The 27,041-nt window shown below is 38.4% G+C and overlaps 1 protein-coding gene across 1 annotated transcript; it reads left to right on the top strand.

Moving 5' to 3' along the window:
- The first annotated feature begins 5,352 nt into the window (after positions 1 to 5,352).
- On the top strand, positions 5,353 to 25,414 carry LOC131242032 (phosphate transporter PHO1 homolog 3-like). The gene is made up of 13 exons (XM_058240387.1): positions 5,353 to 5,990; positions 12,602 to 13,040; positions 13,190 to 13,238; positions 17,705 to 17,776; positions 18,257 to 18,386; positions 19,145 to 19,265; positions 19,861 to 20,119; positions 20,728 to 20,832; positions 20,906 to 20,950; positions 21,849 to 21,998; positions 23,582 to 23,860; positions 23,945 to 24,081; positions 24,712 to 25,414. The coding sequence occupies exons 1-13, from the start codon at positions 5,414 to 5,416 to the stop codon at positions 24,809 to 24,811; spliced, it is 2,463 nt and encodes an 820-aa protein (XP_058096370.1). The 5' UTR covers positions 5,353 to 5,413; the 3' UTR covers positions 24,812 to 25,414.
- Positions 25,415 to 27,041: the final 1,627 nt, after the last annotated feature.

Raw genomic sequence — 27,041 nt, forward strand, 5'->3', positions numbered from 1 at the left:
TAGTCATCTCCTGCACACTCAAGCATCTCTTGTCTGCAAGTTATCTCTGCCATTAGATTCTTCACTGTTTATCTTGCTCCCTGCTCCTGTGAATTCTTCTAATGGCATTTTCTTCATCAACAGTCTATCAAGAGATTTTTGCCTTTTGGCAACATCATCTCAATGAAACTCTCTTTGAAAAATTATCTTCTATGGAAGACTCAAGTTCTATCTCAATTGAAGGAGAAGAGCTTATCGAATACATTGATGGTTCAATCAAAAAGCCTTCAGAACACGTTTCTGAAAAGGATGATACCCTGAATCCTGTTTACACTTCATGGCATAAGAGTGATTGTCTTCTCAAGACATGGCTTATGGGAACCATGAAAAAATAAGTTCTAAGCCTTGTTGTTGGCTTGAGCACTTCTTATGATACATGGAAATGCTTAGAAGATACTTTTGCTCGAGCGTCAAAGGATCAGGAACTTCAACTCCAACACCAATTGCAACTATGCAAGAAAGGTACTAATTTGACAACTGATTACATTTCAAAGGTTTAAAACTATCTGTGATGATGTAGTTGCAATTCAAAGGCCTGTGTCAAATGAAAACGAAGTGTTCAGGTTGTCTAACGGTCTTGGATTTGAAGGATTTATTACCTCTATGGTCACAAAACCCCAGCACCAACATCCCAATTTGTTTATGTGCTTCTTAACTTTGACACATGCGGGTGGGCTCAACAAAAGGAGATGAGCCATGCCTTTCCTAAAATGAAACCAAAACATGAAGTTTACAATTATAAGCAGCCTCCCCAACCACAAACAAAAAGCAAAAAAATCACCCCCCATTCTCTCTTTGATTGGAGCTAGCAGATCACTGCCTTCAACACCCTCCATCGAATACTAAGCTTGGGACCACAAACTTTCTCTTCTCCAAATGCGGAATAAAAAATTCTGTAAAATTATATGATAGAAAACAATGGGTATAATAGGTACAACTTACTTTAGGTCAAATAATGTATCATGCATTAGTAAGGATATATATTCCTAATTATATGAAAATAATTAAGAACGTAATCATGTTAAAATAAATCATAACTATAAGAAATTTTCTTTAACTACTTGACCAACATCCTTTAATATTATGACTTTTAATTTGATTGTTACGAGACATGAATAGAGAGAGAGGGGTTGCCGTTGCCACTTGAGAGAGAGAGAGAGAGGTCCGCTGCTTGTGTTGCTGCTTGGGATGGAGAGAGAGATGCAGGAACGGAGAGAGAGGGGTTGCCTTTGCCACTTGAGAGAGGGGGGGCAAACTTGGGGCTGGAAATGAGGGTTTTCTTGGCAATAGGGCTGAAAGTCAGGCGCCCATGAGCAACCCGACATTGGGTTGGGCTTGAGTAGGATGTATCGGGTTTGGTCCCAGGCTTGGGCTATACAAACACCAACCCGATAAAACTTGGGTCGGGCTTAGGTTGAAGTCTCGGGTTGCCCAACCCAACTTGAACCCGATCGATATATAAGTTACTTATAAATTATAATTGAGTGTGGATCGGCTGTGTTAAAGGCACAAGAAATTCCAGGGTCGTCAGGTTTCATTGGTCCACATCATTTTTGATGACCCAAGCTAATAGGATATGCCAAATTTCTCTCCCAAATAGATTGCGTGCTACACAATATGACTTTTAAAGGAGTAGTTGTCCTATATTTTAGCATGTTTGTTTAGAAAAATGAAGTTCCTTATAATAAATAACTACATATATAATTAATAAAAGGATAGTTACAAGAAATATAATGAAAATATAATAGACTAATGTTACAATGAAAATATTAGCATGTATGAACCCAGCCAACCTGACAGAGCCTGCTTGGGTTGGGCTTGGGTTGAGAATTCCTAACCCGAGGTTGGATTAGGTTGGGTTAGAGTTGAGATATAGGAACCTTGGGTTGGGCTAGGGTTGATCACCAACCTGCCGGCCTTCCAGCCCTACTTGGCAATTGGGCGATGAGTGGAGATGAGAGATAATAGGGCTGAGATAGGGACCCGGATTTCCTAGGAAAGCCTTTCGCATGAGGTTCCGGTGCTTGAAACCTAGGCAGGATCCACTGTGATGTTTGTGAGAAATATACCTTATCCGTCCATTTTATGAGCTCATTTTAGTGCATGGGGCCAAAAATGAGCAAGATCCAATGCTCAAGAGGGCGGAAAATGAGATGATTGAACATCCATAGTTGAAATATTCATGGAGCTACAAAAGTTTTGAATCAAGCTAATATTTATGTTTCCAATTCATCCAAGTTGGAATGACATTATGAACAGTATGAATGGCCTGTAAATATCACCGTCGACCTCGTGGAGGTTTCAATGGTAAGAGATTCCCTATCCAACCTTTACTTTCACCTTAGTGCGGCCCACTTGATTCTTGTGAATCCGGCTATTTTTTACTCTAGCTCACAAAATAGATGAACGAGGTAATTTGTCACAAACATCGGCCCCACTTAGGTTTACAGCGGAGAACGTCCTGCGAAGGACTTTAGCAGGAAATCCGCGTCCGGATATGGGGAAGCGGATTGGCTGATGTACCACACACCACCGACCTGGCCGGTGTGCGTATCTGTCGAGCGAAAGAGCGTCGACTCCCCTCGAGCTTCGAATTGTAATAACGGATCAGATGTTATAAAAGTAACATGGCCCCACAAATGTATTTATTTTATTTACACCGTTCATTCATTTGGTGATAATATTTCAGAGCAGCATGCCAAAAATGACCTGCATCCAAATTTCAAATGGACCGCATCACAAATAACGACGGGACAATGATTCTAACAGTTAAAACATTTATAGGGCCTGACATAACGTTTATTGTCCATCCAATTTGTTCATGAATCACAAAAACCTGTATGCATGGGAAAAACAAATATCATATTGATCTAAAACTTATGTAACCCCAGAAAAGTGTCAATGGCAGATGTTCAATCCTCCACTGCTTTTTGCATTGTGGTCCACGTGATCTTTGGATCTGTCTTATTTTTAGGCTCAAGCATTATGACCAGCTCGCCAAATGGACGGACGGTTTGGATATAAGACATACCCCATGATGTGACCGTAGAACTTACTGACGTTACCTACCATTAAAATCCTCCTAAGGCATACTGTACTGTTTATTTGACATCCAATCTGTTGATTAGGTCATGCAGACATAGATGAAGGGAAAAAACAGAGATCAGCTTGATCCAAAACTTTTATGGCCCTCAAGAAGTTTTTAATGGTCGACGTTCATTCAACACTGTTTCATGTAATGTGGTACATTTGAGATTGGGATATACCTCATTTTGGTCTCCTACCTAAAAATAATCTAGAAAAATAAATGGATGGCATGGATGAAACACATATATCATAGTGGGGCCCACGGAGCACTGGCTGGTGGCAGGGGGAGTAGCCAATCCGTTTCCCAATCCGTTTCCCCAGTTAGAATGGAACGGGAAAAGAGCTGGAAATGAGGTTTTAAAAAATAAAAATAAATAAATAAAAAATAAAAATAAAAATAAAAAAACTGTATACGAAGCTGGGTACATGTAAGGTCCAACGTCACGTTAGTTCTGACAGTAAGATCCTTCACTAAATCGAACTGCCAGCGATGATGTAGGCTCAATCGTGTGTGTGTGTATATATATATGGGAAATATCTATGCAGTCGAGCTCGTGAGAACTTCCCATGAGGTAGAGCTGTGTGGGCCGCACTGTGATGCATGCCTAACATCAACCCCATCAGTCAGATGTACCATTCCATAGTGGACCTTGAGATTAAAAATCAAGTCAATCGATGACTTTTGTGGGCCACACCATGTACAAAAGTTTAGAGAGGTTATCCTCCCATTAAAACATTCATAATCATTTGTTGATCCCACTGAGGTGTGGTTCACAAATCCAGTCCATTAATTATGTGTGTCCCACTTAAATGAGGGGTCAAACCAAGTTTGAGATGCTTCTAAATTTTAGGTAAGCCCCACCAAGTGCTTTTATATGTTTTAGGTATGTATTCACCTGATTTTAGATGGTATGGCCCAATTGAGTTTGGCTGATTTTTAGGATATCTCATCATTTAAAAGGAACCCATCAAATACAGAGTGTTGATTTTCAGCACGCATCATGGTGGGGCCCACACAGCTCGATCTCATGGGAAGTTCTCATGAGCTCGAAGATAGGGAACCATTTCCCCTGCATACATACATACCTACAAGGAAATGGTTCTATGTTGTTGAGCTCATGGAAACTTCCCAGGTGGAGCTGTGTGGGCCTTGCCGTGATGGTATCTAACATCAACACCGTGCATTTGATGGGTCCCTTTAAATTATGGGATATCCCAAAAATCAGTCGTATGCGGAACTCAAGTAGACCATACCATCTAAAATCATGTGAAGACATGCCTAAAACATATAAAATCACTTGGTGGGGCTCACCTAAAATTTAGATGCATCTGAAACTTGGTCTGACCCCTCATCCAAGTGGGACACACTTAATGGATGGGTTGGATTTGTGAACCACAACTCAGTGGGCCCAACAAATGATTATGAATGTTTTAATGGGAGGATAACCCCCAAAATTTTTATACACGGTGTGGCCCACAAAAGTCTTCGATTGACTTGATTTTTAAGCCCGAGAACTACTATGGAATGTTGCATCTCACTGATGCGGTAGATGTTCGACACTAATCACAGTGGGGCCCACATAACTCGACCTCATGGGAAGTTCCCATGCACTCGACTGCATAGAACCATTTTCCAGCGGTCGAGCTCATGGAAACTTCATATATATATATATATATATATATATATATATATATATATAGAGAGAGAGAGAGAGAGAGAGAGAGAGAGAGACTTTGATGAGTTCTACGTGACCAGAACTTCCCATGAGGTCAAGTCGTACCATCCGTTAGATGCACCATTCCATGGTGGGCCACCGGCTTAAAAAATAAGTTAATGCATGACTTGGGTGAGCCACACCATATACAACAGTTGAGAAGGGTTAGCCTCCCGTTAAAACATTCATAATCATTTATTAGGCACAACGAGATATAGTTCACAAATTAAACCCATACATCGTGTATGTCAGATGAGGGGTAAGAGTAAGTTTCATCAGCATTCATAACATAGGTGGGCCCGATCATGTGCTTTTATATGTTTTATGCATGTCTTCACGGCATAGCCCGCCTGAGTTCCGTGTACAACTGATTCTTAGGATATTCCTTAATCGTAACCTAAACCACACAGCTCGACCTCATGGGAAGTTCCATGAGGTTGACCTCATTGTACCATTTCCCACACACACACACGCTTGTTGCTTCTATGTCTTATTTGTGTCTTAATCGTCTATCTCTGTCTAGTCTGTCGAAGAGATTGTTTGTCTAGGGAGTGGGTGGGAAGAGGAAAAAGATGAAGTTTGGGAAAGAATTTGCATCACAGATGGTGCCGGAGTGGCAAAGAGCTTACATGGACTACAACAAGCTAAAAGGAATATTGAAAGAAATCCTCCAAATTAAGCGGCAAAGGAATCCAGCTATGGCAGCGACTCCAGAGGGTGGGTTGAAGAGAAAGATGACAATGTACAGGGCCTTCAGTGGCCTAACAGGAAGGTACAGCCCCAACCAGAGGAGTGAGAAAGGGGAGTTAAGTGAGGATCAGGTGATACTGGTGAATGCGGTGGAAAGAGGTGGGGAAGGAGAGGAGAAGGTATCAGGATCGGGATCATCATACGAGACGATGTTCCTAATGTCATCGGATGATGGAGGTGAGTGCGAGGTGATATTCTTCAAGAGGCTGGACGAGGAGTTCAACAAAGTGAATAGATTCTACAAGGCAAATTTGGAGGAAATGATGAATGAAGCCAACTCCCTTAACAGGCAAATGGATGCTCTCATCGCCTTCCGACTCAGGGTCGAGAATCCACATCATCCCACCGCCTTTAACTGGTCGCCGCCCACCCCAACCATGCCAACTACTCCTGGACCAGGTCCGTGTTACTTTGCTATCTTTCCCTTTCTTTTAATTAATTAATTTATTTTATTTTATTTTATAAGAAAGTTGATCATCATCATCATCCCCAACTACGTACTCCCTGCTTCAGGTCAATCAAGGTAAGCAATTCGTCTTCTGTTGGGTCTCTTTCTCTATTAGCTCCACGGTAGTCATTTGCTGTCAAAACATATTTACCCTTCAACTCCCATCAATTATCATCTAAGACAATAAAATACAACTTAGCCATCCAGAGTCAAAACTGGAACAAAAAGTCTGCTCTACTTATTTAACAAAATTAATTTATTTTTTTTTTTAAAAAAAAGAATATTTGTTTATAGCACACCTGGTTAATGTTATGCCACCGCTCCAACCGATTGGATCACAAGTTCCCAGTACATCAGGGGATAACTTCCAACGTTAAATATACCAGCGACATCAAACCTCCATAATGGACTCGGATTGCCTGGTGTAGCACACAACACCGGATGCGGACCAACACCACCTCGACTGGGTGGTGTGTCAAGGTTTCGGGCGCTGTGGGCCCATCGTGATGTATATGTTTTATATCCATGCTGTCCATTCATTTTACCCTCACATTTTAAGGCATGAACAAATTTTATTTTAAAAATAATAATAATTGAAGTAGAAAAGCTCAAGTGAACCACCTTACAGGAAATTGTTGTGGTTGAATACCCTGCCATTGAAAACTTCATGGGGCACAGAAATTGTGGATGAGCTCATATTTGTGTTTTTCCTTCATCCAGTTCTAAGTGACCTTACACAAAGGTTTCGGATGTTGAGCAACCTTACCAACAGATTGAATGAAAAGTAAACATTACCGGTTGTTTAGTAAGGTTTCAACAGTGGGTTTATTCTCTCACTATTTCCTGTGTTGTGGTCCACTTAAGCAGCCCATCTGCTTCATTTTTTAGTGCATGCCATAAAATTTACCATGGATGGACGGCATAGATGTAAAAAAACATACATCATGCTGGGCCCACAGCTCCCATTTCATCAACACACCACTGCTGGGGTGGTCCGTGTCCCATAGCACCCACAACGCATACTATGTGCCCCTCACCGTGATTTTTGTGTTTTATGGATGCCATTGATCCATTTCGTAACTCATTTTATGGCCTGAGCCCAAAAATGAGGCAGATCTCAGGTTGGCCACACCACTGGAAACACTAGTGAACGGACGCCCCCATTAAAAACTTCCTAACGCACTATAATGTTGATTTTCCATCCAACTTGCCGAATAGATCACACGGACCTGGATGAAGGGAACTTTAATAGCCTCAAGAACTTTTTAATGGTGGGCGTTCAATCACCACTGTTTCCTGGTGTGGTCCACCTGAGATTTGGATCTACCTTTTTTCTATTATTATTAGTGTCCTAAGATAAGCCGGTAAAATGAATATTTGGTGTGATAGGCATATAGATCATTGTGGGACCCACATAGCCATTTCGGTAGCAGAGGCGGACCCATCTCCAGCTGGGGAAAGCCACTGTGATGTATGGGGTCTTAGCCACACTATCCATCCATTTTTTTCTGTATCATTTTAGGGTACAATCTAAAAAATGAGGCAGATCCAAGGTTCGAGTGGACTATGCAACAGGAGTCAGCGGTGATAATGATTCTTACCACAGAAACTTTTTTAGGGCCCACCGTGATGTTTATTTGCTATCCAATCTATCCATAAAGTTACATAGAATTGGACGAAGAGAAAACACAGATAACAGGTACCCTTCCCAGTATGGGACACCGTGTGCTGCACTACATAATCGGAATCCCTCTACAATAAATTGGATAGGCCCCATTGCGCGTGGATCAACTTGTACAACATCAGCCACATCTACTCTTACAGCATTCAGCAGCCATTCAATTTTGTCAACTACTCGTTCCACATTGAGCAGACAAAATCAGCTGAGTAAGAGTTCCTCTACAATTAATTGGATAGTCCCATTTATTTATTTATTTATTTATTATTATTTTATTTTATTTTTTTTTAATTGTCAATAAGAATTTCTCACACCCAACCGGTTGGACACGTAACTTGCCATCCAGCTAGCTAATGACTTCCAACATGCTCGGCATCTCACAACATTTTAACGGTTGCAATAGTTGGCTCCACCATAAGGATCAACTTATGTAAAAATTAATTAGACTCATCAAGCGGACCACACTTGTATTTTATTATATATCAACTGTTATACATTATTTCCTATGATGTAGCCTACCTGATGAGTGGATGGCATTCAATTTTGCATATTTGATCATCATGAGCAGGCCAACTGATTCAATGGGGTGGATGTCTCAAGCACATGACAGGCTGCGTTGATGACAACTTAGAAATGAGAATTTAGCTTTATCAGTGGCTGGACATTTGTTTTCTATATTGTGGGCTACCTGATGATCATACAGGATTGGTTTTCACAGTAGGTGAACTTCATGGTGGGGGCAAACCTAGTACAAGGGTTGAATGTGCAATGCACGTGAAATGATGGAAGTTATCAGCCGGATGCATGTTAACTTGTCATCCAATCGGCTGGACTGAACTTCTCTTTTTTTTAAAATAATAATAATAATAATGAAATTTGAGTGGGTAAGCAGTACAATGGCACCATAACACTAGAAACAGTGACGAAATGACCATTAAAATCTTTTTGCAGGCCACCAAAGTTTTGGATTAATTTGATCTTTGCATTTCCCTTTCATCCAGGTAATATTGACATTATCAACAGATTGGATAGAAAATAAACATTATGAAAACCTTATGATGGGCCCTTTGAAATTTTTAATGGTGATGCACTCAAACAACACTGTTTCCTGTGATGTGGCCCTGAGATTTGGACTGCTTACCTTTTAGGAATGCGCCATAACATGGCCCTGAGAAACGGATGGATAGCATAGATATATAACACATCATCAAGGTAAGTCCCACCGCAAGGGTAACAATCAAGGTAACACCTAATCCTAAGTGGTGGGTGGTACCTAGTGGTAACCCTTTCTTTCTTTCTTCCTTTCTTTATTTATTTATTATTTTTATTATTTTTATAACACACGACACCAGACACCCGACACACACACCTACGCACACCATAGTAGGATTTCACCACCTATAGGTCTCAAACCCAAGACCTTTGTTAAAACTCCTCAGAGTCTACCTAGGGGCAACCTAGATATATATATTCACAACATTCATCTGTACACTGTAAGAAACCCAGGCTATTGACCATTAAAAACCTTTTGTGGGATACAAAACTTTATATATATACAGGTTGTGTGGTCATAACATTTGGTGTACGCTATAAAATTTTTATTGTAGGGCATTCAATGACCACTTGTTCGATCTGTTGGGTCCGCCTAAAATTTATATCTGATTATTTTTGGAAATATATTATAAAATAAACTGAAAAAACATGTACAATGAATACGTGAGGTGGCCCTTATGGTCAGGGTCTCACCTACATCTCGGGTCGCAGCAAATTCGCGCTGTTACATTTAAGTTGGGTCCTACAATTGTTGCTGTCATCAGCATTAATGTCTCTATGCATGATATATGCATAATATGTACTGGGGCGGTGGATTCCTGACCGTGGGGGTTATCTTGATGTATCTGCTTACATCCACACCGTCAATCCGTTTTGACAGATAATTTTATGGCATGTTTGAACTAGATCTAAATCTTAGCTGAACCACAGCACAGGAAAAAAGTAGTGATTGATTATTAAAAACTTATTACGGGCTAGGAAAGCTTTGGATCAAGCTGATAATTATGTGGTCCCTTCATCCAGTTATTTGTGACATTATTAACACATTGTATGGAAAATAAACATTAATTCCAGTGGCCTTCAATATGTTTTTAATGACAGGTATTCAATCACCGTTATTTCCTATAGTGTAGTCCACCTGAGATTTGCATCTACTTTATTTTTTATTATCATGCACTAAAACAAACTGTCAAAACGATGGAGGGCGTGGATTTAAGGCAGATATAGCAAGTGGGCCCCAGAGGGAACCACCGAAGCCGTGCCCAGCTTGCAGATGATCTCAGCTGAGATGGGCCTGGTTCGTTCACTCGTCAGGTTGGCTCTCCAGAAGAAAATGGATGATTAAAAACTTTCAAATGAGACCATATTCAACGTCCCCATGTGGAACATGTGATGACTGGACTAGCCTCGCTTTCCTGCCGCATTATTTTCACTGTGAAAGACGTGGATTGAGTACTATACCAACCAATCCCTAGCTACCAACGTACAGACTCTTAAGGGATCACAAAACACGTTCATTCATTTTTACATATCATTTTACGTAGGCGGATTCAAGGCTCAATTAAATAACACCCACTATTGAAACCTTCCTATGGCCCACTGTGATGGTTAATTACCGGCTAACCTCTTCTCAAGGTTGTATAGACCTGGATGAAGGGAAAAAAACAAAAAAGAAAATTGTTAGCTTGATCCAAAATGATCTATCAACGTCGATGAACAGCATGGATATAGAATATATGCCCCATAGTAAGTGCCTCACGATCTTTGATGTACACAATTTGATGTAGAGAGGGTCGCGGACAGTTACATGGCCAAGATGGATCAAAAAAGGCCCGGTCGACGAAAGAAGTGGTCCGGATCGTCGGACTATAAATCAGGCGTATCTTGTAATCCGGAATGAGTTATTGGATGTAAAATATATGATTTTGGGGTAGAACGAGCTACATTAGCCAACCAACCCCGTTACGCCAGGTTGCACAAGCTGGATTTACAAAGCCGGATTTGCGAAATACCTCTGGATCGACCGTCGTTTTCCTATTTTAATTTTGTTTTTACTATAAATAGTAAATTTTAGTTTGATTATAACTCTTCATCCATCAAGCTTTAGGAGTTAAGCCCAACGTGAAAAGAGCTTAGAATAATTAGGAAAACAGTTTGGTGAAGCTAAATATGACACTTACTATTTTTGGCCGAAAACCATATGCATAAGTTTACTATTTATAGTAAGTCACGAATTCTAGGAGTTTTAGTCGTAGGTTGATTCTGATTTCTCTTGTATTGCTTGGTATCCCTATTTAAAGGGTTGTGAACTCGTTTTTATTCATTCATTAATAAATTTCGAATTTATTAGAATTTATTTCTATTTTCTTGTTTCCTTTCCTCGTAAATTCAAGTCTCTATAAGGAGTCTAAAGAAGTTCCGTGGATTCAGAATAGTTATCTTCTACTCGACCTCACGTCCTTCCCTCCGTCACAATTTGTAAGGATTAGATGTGCATGCGACTTGCCTATCCCATGCCCATAGAAAGTTCGCCGAGATAATAGAGGTGCCCCTGAAAAATCCACTCCATCCATCAATTTCTTGAGGCAATGAGGATCGGTGTCAAAGGTCCAGGTTAGGGCCTTAAATTTTTGAATTTTGAATAGCCCGTCCTGATGGCTCGGCCCGAAACATTTCAAAAATCTGGGCCAAGGCCTACCTCAGGCTCGGCCCATTCACAGACCTACTCCACAGACGGGTTGGAAAGGGTACGGCTTCGGTGGATCCGGGTGCCACCGGGGTGGGTGGAATCCTGACCGTAGGTCCTACGACCTTTGATGTATGTGCCTTATATTCATGCTGTACATCTGTTTTGAAAACTCATTTTAGCATGATCCAAAAAATGAAATAGATCCAAATCTCGGGTGGACCATAAAGCTTTTGACTGTACGGATTCAATCACTGTTATTTCTTATGGTATGGTTCACCTAAGATTCGGAAATGCTTCATTTTGGGTCACGCCCTAAAATGAAACGTCAAAATCGATGAACGGCACGGCACGTATGTAAGGCATATACATCACAGTGGCCCCACAGTTAGGGATCCACCTAAGTTTTGGATCTGCCTGAATTTTGAACTCATAGCTATACTAGTCTTGCGAAACTGATGGACGGATTGGATTTGTCAGGGGCATCTCTGTGGGGCCCACATAGCTTCCGACCACACGATCTTCGTGTGGCCAGGGGCACAGGCAAGTCGCGTCCATTAGATGTCAACTCACGTGTAAAGTTCGAAGGTGTGCCAGCTGTACAGGTGCGTGTGGGGCTAGCTAGTCTCCAAAAATATTTATAATATTATGGAAATTTTACCAAAATAAATTTATTTTAGATTTTATTTTTTTTATTTTTTTCAGAAACTACTGTTTTAACTGTTTAAATTTTTGATTGAACGTGTTCGCGGTCATTCCTAGGAAGAAACACTTTGTTCTAATGGAACTCAACAGTTTGAAATTGGTTTATGCTACAGCAGAAATGCAAGACACAATAAAAGTTTCAATGAATCAGTTTTTAAGTAGGATTGGGACGCGGTTTAAATAAATTAAAAAAGAAAACTTTCATGTTGGTATTGAAGGATGGACGTATGGAAACTCCCTGTGATAGAGAGAGATTCAGAAAAAGAAGAGAGATTGGTCAAAAAAAAAAAAACAAAAAAAAAAAAAAAAAATTTAACCCGTGCATTAGGTGCTCTCCAGTGTTAAGATTAGACACCTCAAGAAATCAGTTGAATGATACTACTTTTAAGACAAAAAGGAAATTTATTATTTTTTTTTTTTTGTAAATGGAAACGGTGCAGGAAAGGCAGCGGCACGCATGGATGCAATACAGGAAGTCGAGATGAGCAGTGAAGGGTACTCAGCAGAGGGGAATGAGGAGGATGAAACAGGAATTGAGATGAGCAGTGGAGGGTACTCAGCAGAGGGGAGTGAGGAGGATGAAACAGGAATCAATGTGACCAAACCCACAAGCAATGCTAGTAATAATAGTCACCAGGAAAGAGAAGAGAAGAGCAGAAAGATGTCATCATCTAGTAGACCATCTCCATTACAAGTCCTAAAGCATGTGAAGATCAACATCTCACTTGAAACTCCACGTTCAACTTTAAAAGGCATGTTAATGGATTCCAATCATAAAGAGTTGAGTTTCAGTAAGGAGGAGCTGAGGAAAGCTGAGGGACAATTGAAAAGGGCCTTTATTGAATTCTACCAAAAGCTTCGTCTCCTCAAGAGCTACAGGTATTTTACATGACAAAAATAATAGGTTTTAGGTTTATTTTGATCCATCTATGTTTGTTAGTTTTCCACATTTATTCCTCCTATCTTTAAAGTGGGATGGTTTATTTGCTTGATGAAGTGTATGATACTTTCGCTAATGGATGCAACAGCTTTCTGAATCTTTTGGCTTTCTCTAAGATCATGAAGAAATATGACAAGGTCACATCTCAACCAAAATGCTCAAATGTTTTCTCTCTTTTCCTCCTCTCTTTTTTTTTTTTTTTTTTGTCAGCTTCAAACTTGAGTTTTTCTTGCACAATTTTATACGTAGGCCTCGTTTGTTAAATCTGAAGTCTAAAGACCGAATCTGAAATCTGAAGCCTGAATCTGAAATCTAAAGCCTGAATCTGAAATCTGAAGTAAAAAAAAACTTGTTTGATAATTATGGCTGAAATCTAAAAATTAAGTACTGAATCTGAAACAAACTATTTGTTAACAAACATCTTAAATGTGTGAAATATGTTAATTTGACACATTTGTCCCTATCTCTCGTTTGGAAATGTTTATTTTTTTATTAAATGAAAATAAAATCATTATATTTAATTCAAATAAACTAAAACACTTAATAAAAAAACTAAAATATCATCATAAGGCCCTCAATTCTTCTTAACAAGAAGATTGTCACTATATGTTTTATAAGTTTGAACACCAATATCAACAAAACCTTCAAATAAGGCCCACCTTATATTTATATGCTATCTAAACCCTTTTTATAAGGTCATTCCCAAATGGATGAAGTGAAAACATATTGATCCAAAACTTCCGTGGCCTATTTAAGTTTATTTTCCATCCAATATGTTCATAAGGTCACAAATACCTGTATGAAGAGGGAAAAAAAAAACCATATTGATCTAAAACTTCTGTGACCCTAAAAAGGGTTTCAATGGTAGACATTTAATCTCCCACTGCTTTCTGCAGCTCATTTTTCATCTCAAGCTTTAATACGAGTTCGCCAAATGGATGGATGGTTTGGATATAACACATACCTCATGATGGGACCCCATTTTACTTGCTGATGTGAATAAAGCAGCAATATAGTTGGTGTGAGGTACACCAACCAATCCGCATCCTACTTGGACGTGGATTAGCTACTGACAGGTTGAAGAGCGAGATTCGCTACCGAAGTGACTGCATCAAGTTCCATGGGCCCACTATGATGTATGTGGGCCCACTATGATGTATGTGCTTTATCTACACCGTCCAACTGTGTGGACATTTAATTTTAGAGCATGAGTCAAAGAACGAGGGATCCAAATATGTAGTTGACCCCACCACAAAAAACAGTGGCCAAATTGATGCCTACCATTGAAACCTTCCTAAAGCTCACCGTGATTTTTATTTGAAATCCAACTTGTTCACAAGTTAACACAGACATGAAAGAAGGGAAAAAACAAATATAGCTTGATCAAAAACTTTTGTGGCCTATTTAAGTTTTTAATGGTGGGCGTCACTCTCACCATTGTTTTCTGTGGTGAGGTTCACTAGAGCTTTGGATTTGACTCATTCTTTGGATCTCTACCTAAAATTATATTTCCAAATGGATGGACGGCGTGGATACAAAACATACATCATGATGGACCCACATAACTTGGTGACGTAACTTCAGTAGCCAGTCTCGCTACTCAACCTGGCAGTATCCAATCCGCTTCCACGGAAATAGATTCGTTACTCCCTTGCCACTAGCCAATGGCTGATGGTCGGTGCTATGTGAGCCCCAACATGATGTATGTGTTTCATCCATGCCATCCATGTTTTTAGATCATTTTATGGTATGAGACCAAAAATGAAGTATATCCCAATCTTAAGTGGACCACATTACAGGAAAACAGTGTTGAATGAATGTCGACCATTAAAAAGTTTTTGGGGGCCATAAAAGTTTTGGATCAAGCTGATCTTTGTTTTTTCCATTCATCTAGGTCTATATGACCTAATCAACAAATTGGATGTCAAATAAACAGTACATTGGGCCTTAGGAGAATTTTAATGGTGGATATCCAATCACTATTGTTTTCCTATGGTGTGGTCCACCTGAGATTTATATTCCTCTCATTTTTGGTATCAAGCCCTAAAATGATCTTTAAAAATGGATGAATGGAATGGATGAAACACATACATCATGGTAGAGCATAGAGAAGTTTCACAGGTTAAAAGTTGATTTTGTATTGCGCAAACAATTTTAAAAAAAAATATTGCCGTAGTAATTGAAAAGGGGTAATTTGGGAAGCAAAAATTTTTGTTTAATGAAAAATTCATTGATCCGCATTCACCATTAAGCCAGACTCCTATCACAGAAAGAATTCAGTGAAAAACCACTTAGCACTTTCCTTCTTCTACGTTAACGATGCATAAACAAACACTTAGCCCTTATATAGTATGTATTCAACTCTCTTTCGTTTTGCTTCAGTGTTATAATCAGGATAATCTACATCGGATAATTGATGATGGTTTTGTACATCACATGTCTAGTCACCAAAACTCTGTTTTAAACTCTGTAATTTTTGAAAAGCAAAACTCTGTTTTAAAATAATAATAATAATAATAAATAAATAAGAAATAAAAATAAAAATAAAAACTCTCATAATTGATCACGTTTAAAACTCTGGACATTTTGAACGATAGGCAGAAAAAAAAAAACTCAATTTTTTGGGCAATCTGAATTAAACATTTTTTTCTTCAATAAAACATGTTTTATCAAAAAACTTTTGATACCAACTTAAAGAATAGAAATTGGTAGTCACCACCCATCAACAAAATTGAGTAGAAGGTGAAAATTGTTTAACAGAGATAGATTGATTTATACAAGGATTACCTGAGAAGGAAGGATTTCAGAGAAGCAAAAAATGTGTTTAATATAGAAAGATTATTTTGATTAAATTTTCTATTTTTCTGAGTCCAAACTGTACTAAACCCAAACTTTTCATTCTCCAAACCTTTGGCGTTCCCTTTTTTCCGTCTTTTTAACGATCTACACCAAATAAAACACGAAAATTTCTCACACCATTTTTTATTTTTTATTTTTTTGCTGTTTGCTGTTTTGCAACTATGGTCGGAAGTACGATACGACCATGAGCCCATAAAAAATTTGAAATGGAACCTTTTTAAGTAAAAAGACTTTTGACAATATCGATACATTAGTGATATTATTGAAATATCGTTGATACACTGGCAATACAAGCTACACCTGGAATTTACACAGTAAAAAATATTGGCAATTTCAATACATTGGTGATACAAGCAACACCTGAAATTTACACAGTCAAAAATATTGACAATACATTGACAATATTGATACATTGGCGATACTCAGCGATGCCTATAATTTCTGAGACTGCCAGTGTTATCGGCATCGCTACCAATGTTATCGGTATCACTGAGCTGGGCTTATGGATGATATCAGGGATACTCCTAACAATGCATGTACCAAAACATGTTGGTGAACCTCAGTTCATCTTGGAACATTGCCTCAGATTCCGTATCATCGACAGTGAAACAGAGAATGTTGTAAATCCTCTGTATGTATTGGCTCTTCTCACAACTCACTTTCCTGAGTTACATCAATCAATGTTTAGAAGAGAAACAGTGACATTTGATTGGTCCCGAACTAAGACAAGTTGAGTCTTGGTTGGGCCATGAAAACCTAGTCCAAAATTTACATTTGTGAGAACTACAACCTATTTAATCATCGACTAGATCAAGGTTTTACATTCCAGGATTATTTTTTTTTCAACATTCAACTGAGTTAAACTAATAGAATTTGAAAGGCCTATTTCCTAGTTAAACCTGAAACTTAGAGCATTAATAAGTACAACAGAAGTTATTCTGCTTAGGAAACTCCACCTGATAGCAATTGCACTCGTCGGTCCCCAAACCTGGTAAAGGAGGGTTGATGTCAGGGGAGTAGACGATTGTAGAACTTTGGCCAACCTACCATGAGAATTCCTGTTTCAAATTTTATTTTTTTGACGAAACAGGATTCAGGAAGCTTCTAGGAAAAGGCTATGATGATGTTAAGTAATTTTGTCCATGCAAGCTTATTACTCTGCCTTCTGTGCTTGAGTTAGAATAGGCAAAGGTTTCTCTGGGCTGTTAAGCTTAAAAGTCACCATAAAACTGGATCTGGATTTAGCAGGCTCTTTTTGGGGGTCCAATATTCCTACAGAAGAAAACAACCTCACCAGTTGTCTAGCTAACCACAAAGTCGTTCATTTAATTGCATTTTTATGTTAATTGCACCTTAATTTATATGTAATCATGGTAATCTAAGGTTTATGCATGTTCATTCAATACAAATACATAAGGACTACTTGGAGACTCTCTACATATTGAATGTACAAGCCATCTCTCTTAAAGCTACTTTAACGACACAAGTCGTCAAAAGGTTTTAATCACGAACATCACAGTCAATGTCTATCCTTGTCCATGTTTTATAGATGGGTCCTTACACAGCTTGCTATAGAAAAGTTATTGAAAGAGGTTGTTGTAGAGGGAAATGCATTATTTCTTGTTTGCTTCCGATTGGGTAGGCTTGGAACAAAATTTCAAGTTTTACTTTCCTTTTGGGTAGCTTTGGATCATGTTTATGTTTTCACTCACTGTAATAAAAATTTTCTTCTTTATAACTGCAGATAACTTCGAGGAGTGCGTCTAAACCTTACTTGAACATGGTGGACAATTCCTATCTTGGCAGCTCTGATGAGGTGAATTTTGCATTCATCATCCTTGTATGAAATTCATGGTGTGGTCTATAGATGAAAAAGAGGCACTCCACTAGTTGAAAATTGCCTTGTGTGGAACGTGGATATGTTCATGGAAATGGGTATTCAGACATCTTTTCTCATGTTCTCTTTTGGACGTAACCTTTCTCCTTTGCATATTATGTGTCCTGGTAATATCTTTCTACCTATGTAGCTGGATTTTCCTAACATAGTGCTTCTATGAACTAATATTTATGTAATGATACATCTTTTGGATTCCAATATTATAAATTGACTAGAGAGAAGTTTTGGTATATATGGTTTGTCGACGGAGCCATCTAGTACCCTGTGTTTGTGTTTGGCACTGAAACACATATATCTCATAGGGCCTATGGTATCGGTTGCCATTGATTCTTTTTCCGTGCATCTGTTGCCTTATAGTTATCAAGTACCTTGATTGTACCCTTCACCTTCCCTTCACAGGTTACCAGGCTCTTGCAGAGGGTGGAGGATACCTTCATCAAGCATTTCTCCAATTCAAACCGTAGCAAAGGCATTAACACCTTGAGGCCAACGGCGAAAAGAGAAAGGCATAGAATAACATTCTTCCTGGGTAAAGATAGATCCAATCATATGCATCACACATCTTGTCATATCTTGAATTGATTGCCATGATTTATGAATCCTTGGACGCAAGTGTAGGAAAACCTCTCAAGTTCAATCATTAGATGAGCATTTTGAGACTACATGCATGTTCATGTGCAAGACTAGCATATGGTAATAGAAAGGATATCTTTTCATATTTATTTTCCAACTTTTCTTTTATGGAAAGTTGTTTGCTGAGATCCTTCCACAAAACATTTTTTGAAATTATATCCCATTCTCTACTGTTTCTAGATGTAGGGATGTTTCTATGAAGTTTGAATCAATTGTTTGTAGCTTCAGTGGTAGCTTATTCCAGTTCATTGCCTTTTAAAATTGGTTCGTAAAGGTTGTGAGCTTACCTTTTAGTGAAGTGTTGCCAGCATTGAAGAATTAGTGCATTACATTTCATCGGGCAAAAATAATGAGAAAATACTATTAACATAAATCACTATATATCACTCACATGCTTGATAAGAAATGGAACATATCACAAAATGCAATCTCATGATAGGAAAAGAGTATCTAATCTTTCAAATGAAGGTCATATCGTCCTTGCAAACATGATATAGAAAGCATAAAACAATGCGATAAATTTTTTTCCCAGGCAGTAAGAGTAGGTTCTCCATTTTAATTGATTTTGTTGTTCTTAAACAACAAAAATTTTCTTTGTGGAATCTTTTGTAGGGCAAGAGCTCTATGGTAACTTTTCTCTATAATCATTTGCAGGCTTTTTTTCTGGTTGCTCAATATCACTCTTGGTGGCCCTTATTTTGATAGTGCGAGCCCACAAAGTTTATGATCAGGAAGGGAGTACTACATACATGCTAACCATGTTTCCCCTTTACAGGTAAGCAATGACTAGGCATACAACAAAGACTTTGGAAACACATACATTCCTCTTTTTTTAGGAAGGCACTACCATTAATAATAGGGAAAAAAGAAGCAAACTAGAAGTAATTCTGGTTGCTTCTCTGTCCAGTTACAGTTTTTCTTTTCTGTATTTAGCTCCATCAGGGTGTATATGATAGGCGAGGCGAGGCCTGTCTCTTTTTGTTGGGACCCGCCCGAAGATCTGTAAATTTCTGTGGTTAATGAATTGGTGGCAAGAGCCCACTCTTTTCTTTAAAAAAAAAAAAAAAAGGAAGAAACAGAGAAATGCCCAAAAGACTGCTTTCAAACTTCTACAGGTATAGTTGATTTGGCCCTTTACTAAAATTGATTTTCAAAACACTGATCATGGCCTTTTGCGAGAATACCTTCACATAGGTGTCTCCAGTTTGCTCTATCATTTTCATAATGTAACTAATGATGGTAACTCTCTCGAATTCAACATTTTAACCCCAAAGTAGTATTCTTTCCTAAGTCAAAGTTGTTTATATGATAATAGTACTGATCAAACTCTTTCCACTTCTTTATCCAATATGTTATCAACTTCCTCGCAGCCTTTTTGGATTCATCATCCTACATATGCTTATGTATGCTGCAAATATCTACTTTTGGAGGCGCTATCGTGTCAATTATCCATTTATATTTGGATTCAAGCAAGGAACCGAATTGGGTTACAGAGAGGTCTCCCTTCTCAGCACTGCTCTTGCAGTATTAGCACTGGCTGGTGTCCTCACTAACTTGGATATGCAGATGGACCCAAAAACGAACGAATACAAGCCATTAACCGAATTGGTCCCTTTGGGCTTAGTCACAGTAAGATTCTGCCGACAAACTTCTCTCTTAGCGATAGCACATTGATTTGACAATGATAAAAATGTAGCAAGCACTTCCCCCCATCTAAAAATCTGTCTTCAGATAGCGTATGCTCAGACATGCCTATGTGGATGTCCAGTTTAAAATCTTTTTTTTTTTCCATTTCATACTTACTATTTATATACCTCTAACATACTTCTGTTCATCTAGATAATTTTCTACACCTTATGCTTTTGTTAATGTAACCAAGTGGTATCAGGTTGGCCTCACTTCTTGATTATTACCAAGCTACCATTTAAGGGCCAATTAAATGGGTCTGCCTTACCTAGCCATGTGACAGATGATGGGCAAGCTGATGCATGTGTGCCATTGCCTTGTCTTACCATTTTCACTTGTTAATATATCTCCCCAGATTATCATACAACTGCATGAACATATAAGCTAGTTGGATTTTCCAGGGTCACCAAATCAAACACTAATGCATGTCCAGGTCTAGTTTGTCTCTCTCCAGCATTTTGTAGGGCATCCTTGAATTGTAGATGTCAATTGTAGTATATCTCCTTGGATGTAATGGATTCAGATCACCTAACTTATGATCATTTATGCAGTTTGTACTTCTTGTGACATTCTGTCCTTTCAACATCATATATCGTTCCAATCGCTTCTTCCTACTCCAGTGTGCATTTCATTGCATTTGTGCTCCTCTGTACAAGGTATGATATGAAATGAATTGTTCCACAATTACAGAAGAATCATGATGTAACGTATGCTTTTCTTGCTCTACAGGTTACCCTGCCGGACTTTTTCTTGGCAGACCAGCTAACTAGCCAGGTTTGGTATCATGATCTCATTGGACCTAGTTTTTATTAGATGTATCAGAAACTCTTTTGCCTGGGGAGGTGGAAGCTAGAGACATTAGATTTAAAGCATCCAAGTCAATGTACCACAGTTGCATTACTATCATGACAGTATCATCTAGTGCAGTTATGATAATTGAATTGTAACAGGTCAGACACTTTGTGAGCATTTGTTACAATTATTTCACGAAGATTCATGCAGCCACAAAGGAGAGAATTCCTTGGTGTGGATAAGTTTGAGCCTGTAGTTCAGATGGTGCACCTTCTCTAGCATATAAAGGAAAAACACATTCATTTTTGTCTTCTTTTTTCTTTTCTTTTTTTAATGTCTTAACATGCATTACGTAAGAACTTTGAAATAGTGGCTCATTTCTAGCTCAATCTTTTTCCCAACATCTGCTAAGTTTATCAGTTGATGCAGTCACTAAGTGGACAGTCTCTTTATTGTACAAATTCATTCAATGCAATGCAACACAATGGGTTTGTTTGATGTGTTGGGGTCATGAAATTGCAATGCAGGAACTTAATCGATGGATTGGAACCTATATTAAAAGGGAAATACGTTTTTTAAAGAATGCCATTCTAGACACTGGATTCTAGAACTTATTAGGATAGTCTAACCTTTATGTAGTTCTCATTTGGCTTTATCTATAAGGCACGGGTAGGTGACCCGTATGTTATGCTTGTATGAATTAATCTCAATATGATAAAATATCTTTCAAAGGTTTTCATGTTTGTCACCTATAGACATGCACTAGTCTATTCCGACACATGCCATCACACATATCTATGTATCTGTTGCATTGATTAGACACAAGTTATTTTATGGAAAGTTTAGATTATGACACAAGTTGAATTGTATTTTGTTTCAGGTGCAGGCCATTCGTAGTCTTCAATTCTACGTCTGCTACTATGGTTGGGGACATTTCAAACAAAGAAAGAACGACTGCCTCAGATATCCTGTTTATAAAACTTTCTTATTCATTGTGGCAGTGATTCCATATTGGGCCCGTCTCCTTCAGGTATGTATTCCCATCATCCTTGTAGCCAAAATTCATCTTGTCATTTCGTTACCATTGGATGGCTTATTTTCCTTCTTTTTCTTTTTCAGAATTAGTGGAAAATCAAATTTTATTAACAATATTATTAGATTGAACTGAACTGGGAGGGTTGGTTTTACTTTTTTAAAACATCCAAGCAATGAGAAACAAATTTCAGTTTCTTTGAATCATATGTACCTGTGCAAGTTAACCAGATTCGAAACATCTCTTTGCTTTCATTCAAATGATAAGTATACTACTTTAAAAAGTGAGTTCGCACTCTTATTTATATATATAGACACACAGGCACGCATGCAGTATTTATAATGATCTTTATTTTTTCTAGAATTTCTAATCCGCTCATTGAGCATTTCAAAGTCATGGATTGTTACAGAATGTTTATTATGCTTCTCAATTTGGTCTTTTGCATTTAAAAATGGGAAGTATCAGTCATTTCAATCATCCAGTTCGGTTGACACAAAAGATGAGGCCTTCTATGTGTATTGCCAGCTGTAGATACCGAATTGGTTGGAAAATACTTCACATTTCAGGATTTTATTTGCCTAAACCACCATTCTAATGCCCAGAATTCCAAGCTACTTTTAATCACACGACATTCTCAGTACTCATTTGCTGAAATTTTGATTTGCCTAAACTACCTGGTTTTGCTTTTATTAAAACTGCATAAGCACTTTTAAACTTTCTGCTTGAGGCTGCAACCTCTCCACTGCATGTTGGATCGGGCATTGCGAACCGTTGCCAAGGAGAAAATTTACACACACAGTCACAGGCCTCCTTCGAGCAGATCGTAAAGGGGCTGCTTACCTGAAAGCAAATGGATGGGTGTTTTCGAAATCCCCCTGACCATCAAGTGTGTGACTCAATTTTAGGTAAGGCAGGCCCGCAGTCACTCAGGCCAGGCTTGGACTGGTGTATCAAGCCCAACGGCCAGGCTCAGGCTTAAAAGTCAAGCCCACCCACCCATTAGAGTTGCACACCTAAATCACAAATGGGTCTGATCTTTGGCATCAAACCAATGGTTTGAATGAATTTTACATAATGATCATAGTGGGCTATGTTAAAAATAAAATTACGGACATCTCTCTCCCAAGTGCTTCCTTTGGTGTGGCCCACCTAAATCACTAGTCAATCTTATTTTAGGCCCCAGGCCTAGAAACGGATGACTCAACTGATGATCAGAATGAATTATACATGCACATCATGGTGGGACCCATAAAAATTCAAGGTTGGTGTCTACTTTTTGGGCCTTGAGCCTAACGTAAGTTGATACATCAATGGTCGAAGTGGATTTCAAAAACATATCAAGGTGGGGCCCACCCGAGCCAACAACCCCTTTGCTCGCCTAAGTAGACGGTCTGGTTTGCGGGAGACGCCATGGTTAGGGGTGTTAATAGGCCAGGCCAAGCTCTATCCAAGCCTGGCCCTCATTGTCCATCTAAGTCATGGATTGGCTTGATTTTTTGGCCCATGTCTCACGAGTGTATATGACTGATGGAGGCAGATGTCTGACACATCACGAGTGTATATGTATGTATGCATTGCAGTGTGTGAGGCGCACATTTGAAGAGAAAGATGTAATGCAAGTATACAATGGACTGAAATACTTTGCGACGATCGTTGCAGTCATCATGAGGACTGCTTATGAAATCCAAGGGGGGATGAATTGGAAGCTAGTGGCTGGAATCACTTCAGCAGTTGCAGCTGTTGTCAGTACATACTGGGACCTTGTCTATGACTGGGGACTTCTGCAAAGGACATCCAAAAACCGTTGGCTGAGAGACAAACTCCTCATCTCGCACAAAAGTGTTTACTTTACAGCCATGGTAAGGGAATGAACTTAAAAGAGAGAGAGAGAGTGATTACTGATGTTCAATGCTTCCACATTGACATTATCTCCCAAAATGCAGGTTTTGAATATCCTACTGAGATTTGCTTGGCTGCAATCAATTTTCAATTTTCAAGTGTCTTTCCTGCATAAAAATGCCTTCAGTACAACTGTTGCCTGCCTGGAGATACTTCGACGTGGCATGTGGAACTTCTTCAGGTTGGTTGTGTTTCTTTTCTTTAATTTCTATTCACTTTAATGGTTGAAACTCACTTGTTCTGACTGGGTCAAAACTATGGATTTTTACAAAAGAATATATATATATATATATATATATCTTTTATTGAGTTAACCATCAAAGATTTACTCATCTTGCATCAACGGTTTAAGGATATATGAACTACAAACATCTTTTTCCCAAATTAAAACTAAGAAGCTGAAGTTGAAGAAGAAAACAAGGGAAATATACAGGATATTCAGAAAATCACTTTATTCGAAAGCAAAGAGGCCTCAAATATATCTGGTTGTTAAATGCAACTTTATGCAAGATGATGTAGATTCTTCTCATAGAAGATTCTAAGCTTTGGACTTGTTTACTCCGATCTGAAGGTCTGGAACACTGTTAGTAGGGGCTAACAAATACATGCTACATGGATGTACCAAACATGGCATGCGTAACTATTGATTTAATGTTTGCCTCTGAAAAATAGTGCCAAACGGCCATAAACACTAATTTCTCAACTTACTAAAAACCATGCCGCATCAGGAGTGACTGAAAACCTCATACTAATAGCTTTTGTCTATATATTATTCCTTTCACCAATAGTGGTTGGTTAATTCATTCAACAGGTTGGAGAACGAGCACTTGAACAATGTCGGAAAGTATCGTGCATTCAAGTCAGTGCCCCTTCCTTTCAACTACGATGAAGATGAAGATAAAGATGAGTAGGTACATGAGGTCTTGAATGTGAGATGATGGATGAAGCAGTCTCCTTAGGATGCTAGAGTGTTATATTAACACAATGTATAGAAAAATTCACTGGAACAACAGAACAGCCACATGCCATGACATCAAAGACTGAGAATGGAATACCAAAGGAATGTATCCATCTTGGCCAGTACCCTGTTTGTGTGATCCACTATCAATCTATCATTCATCAACTCAGTACGCAAACTAAAAGTGACAAAGAGTCATGAAAAATCCAACATCACCTTTCCTTAAATATTCTTGTTTCACCATTTGTCTTTGCTTTTTCTTTTTCTTTTTTCTTTTCTTTTCTTTTCTTTTCTTTTTTTTAGTGGTTCCATTTACATACAGTCATACTTGAAAACATTGTTGGATCTTCATTGAGTCTGTACCAGAACTCTTGCTTTACTTAGTAGCAGCTGAATTTATTCATTCATTTTTATGAAACTGTAATGTATAACATGGTTGAGATGTCATACCCCTTGGATGATATCTTTTTTGTTCTGTTTAGTAGAAGCCAAATGTATTCATTTTTTATGAGCAACATGGTTCGGATGCTATAACCTTTTGGAAGGCGTCTGTCAAGTTCAGAATGTTTGTGTGCAAGATAGTTCCTGATAACTTGATACTCTACAGCCTTGTGAGAACTCCCACAGGCCTTATTTCAATAAATCAGGCATTTACAAGTTGACCTTAGAATGCAAATGACCCATAGGATTCATTAAAAGAGGGGATGCGGGGTTCGAGATTATTGATGGCATAGACTACAGATCTTGTTGAATGAGTGGAGATTTAATGAATACAACAAGTAGCATGCTGCAGCTGATTTTCGCCCAGTATCTGTTTAATGTGCATGTGCTGGGTGCGCCATGAGAGATTATTAAAAAATTTAAATTTGATTTTATGATTTGGACGCTGTATTCTGGAAAGCTTTTAAGAAATACCTTTTTTTTAGGCACAGACCCTCACACCCACACACCACAATGGGTACTTGAACCCATGACAGTGTTGAAACTCTTGCAAGTCTACCACCAAGCCATGAGTAGGGACACAACTTTCAAGAAAAACTTTTTACTAGTTTCATATAAATTTAAACGGATCACTAGAACAAGAATTCAATATGAATCCAGCCCCTTGCGGTTTCCCTATAGGGTAAAGATCTTCAGAACGTTGGTTTTCACTATTGGTACAGAAAAAGGAACTCTAATCCTCAGTACAGGCTGATGTATGGCATGGTAAAATGATATTAGCTTCTCCAAGACCCAGTTCCCACTTCTCTTTCAATGATTTACATTCATTCTGTTGATTCCAATAGTTCTGCAGTTCTCTTACGGTAAATACTACCAAAACTTCCAAACAATTACCATGATTTTTATAACTGTTGTTGCCACAGATTTGGAGTCCTTAGAATTACAAACCTGTTATAATAGCTGGCCATTAAGGGCCCGTTTGGATCGTTAAGTTGCTTGAGATAAGTTACTCATGCCACAAGTAATTTATCTTAATTTCTACTTATTAAGAAGATGAGTTTGTTTGGTAAACAACTTACTTATCAACTTCTCTCTTTAGTCTCTCTTATGCTTCTCTTCAGCAACTTATAAAAGTAGAAAAGCTTTTTTTTTTTAAATAACTGAAGTGATTAAGTACTTTTAGGTAAAAAAGTTACTTATAAATAATCATAAACCAAACTTACTTATCTGAAATAAGTTACTTATCCACTGTTGTAAGTAGAAAAGGTAACTTATTTGGTGGTATCCAAACGGGCCCTAAATGATGTTAATTGTTATAATGGTTGTTGCTTGAAATTGATTACGGCATTCAAAGTAGCAGTTAGAACAGAAAGTTAGGTGATAACAATTAAAGAAAGTGAAAAAGATCACTCCAGGAAGGAAAAAAAAAAAAAAACAGGAACAGCTGCTATAGCTGTTGTAAGAGATGTCATAAGCTTAACTATTGTGGCCATAATGGTAGGAATACAATAGTGCACTTTTTGATAGTTTATCATCTCTTTATGGCATATAACAGCCATTACACCTGCAAAATGCATTATGAAAGCTAGGATTTTTAGAATGCCAAGATTTATTAAAACAAACAGAAATATGAAATACAACTCTTCATTGGCTAGTGGCCATTATGTCGGAACTCACCTTCCTCTAGGACAGCAGAAGGAATTTGCCCCCTTTGCTTATGCAGGGCTAACAACTTCCATGTG

Source organism: Magnolia sinica, chromosome 4 (genome assembly GCF_029962835.1).
Source record: "Magnolia sinica isolate HGM2019 chromosome 4, MsV1, whole genome shotgun sequence".
NCBI lineage: Eukaryota > Viridiplantae > Streptophyta > Magnoliopsida > Magnoliales > Magnoliaceae > Magnolia > Magnolia sinica.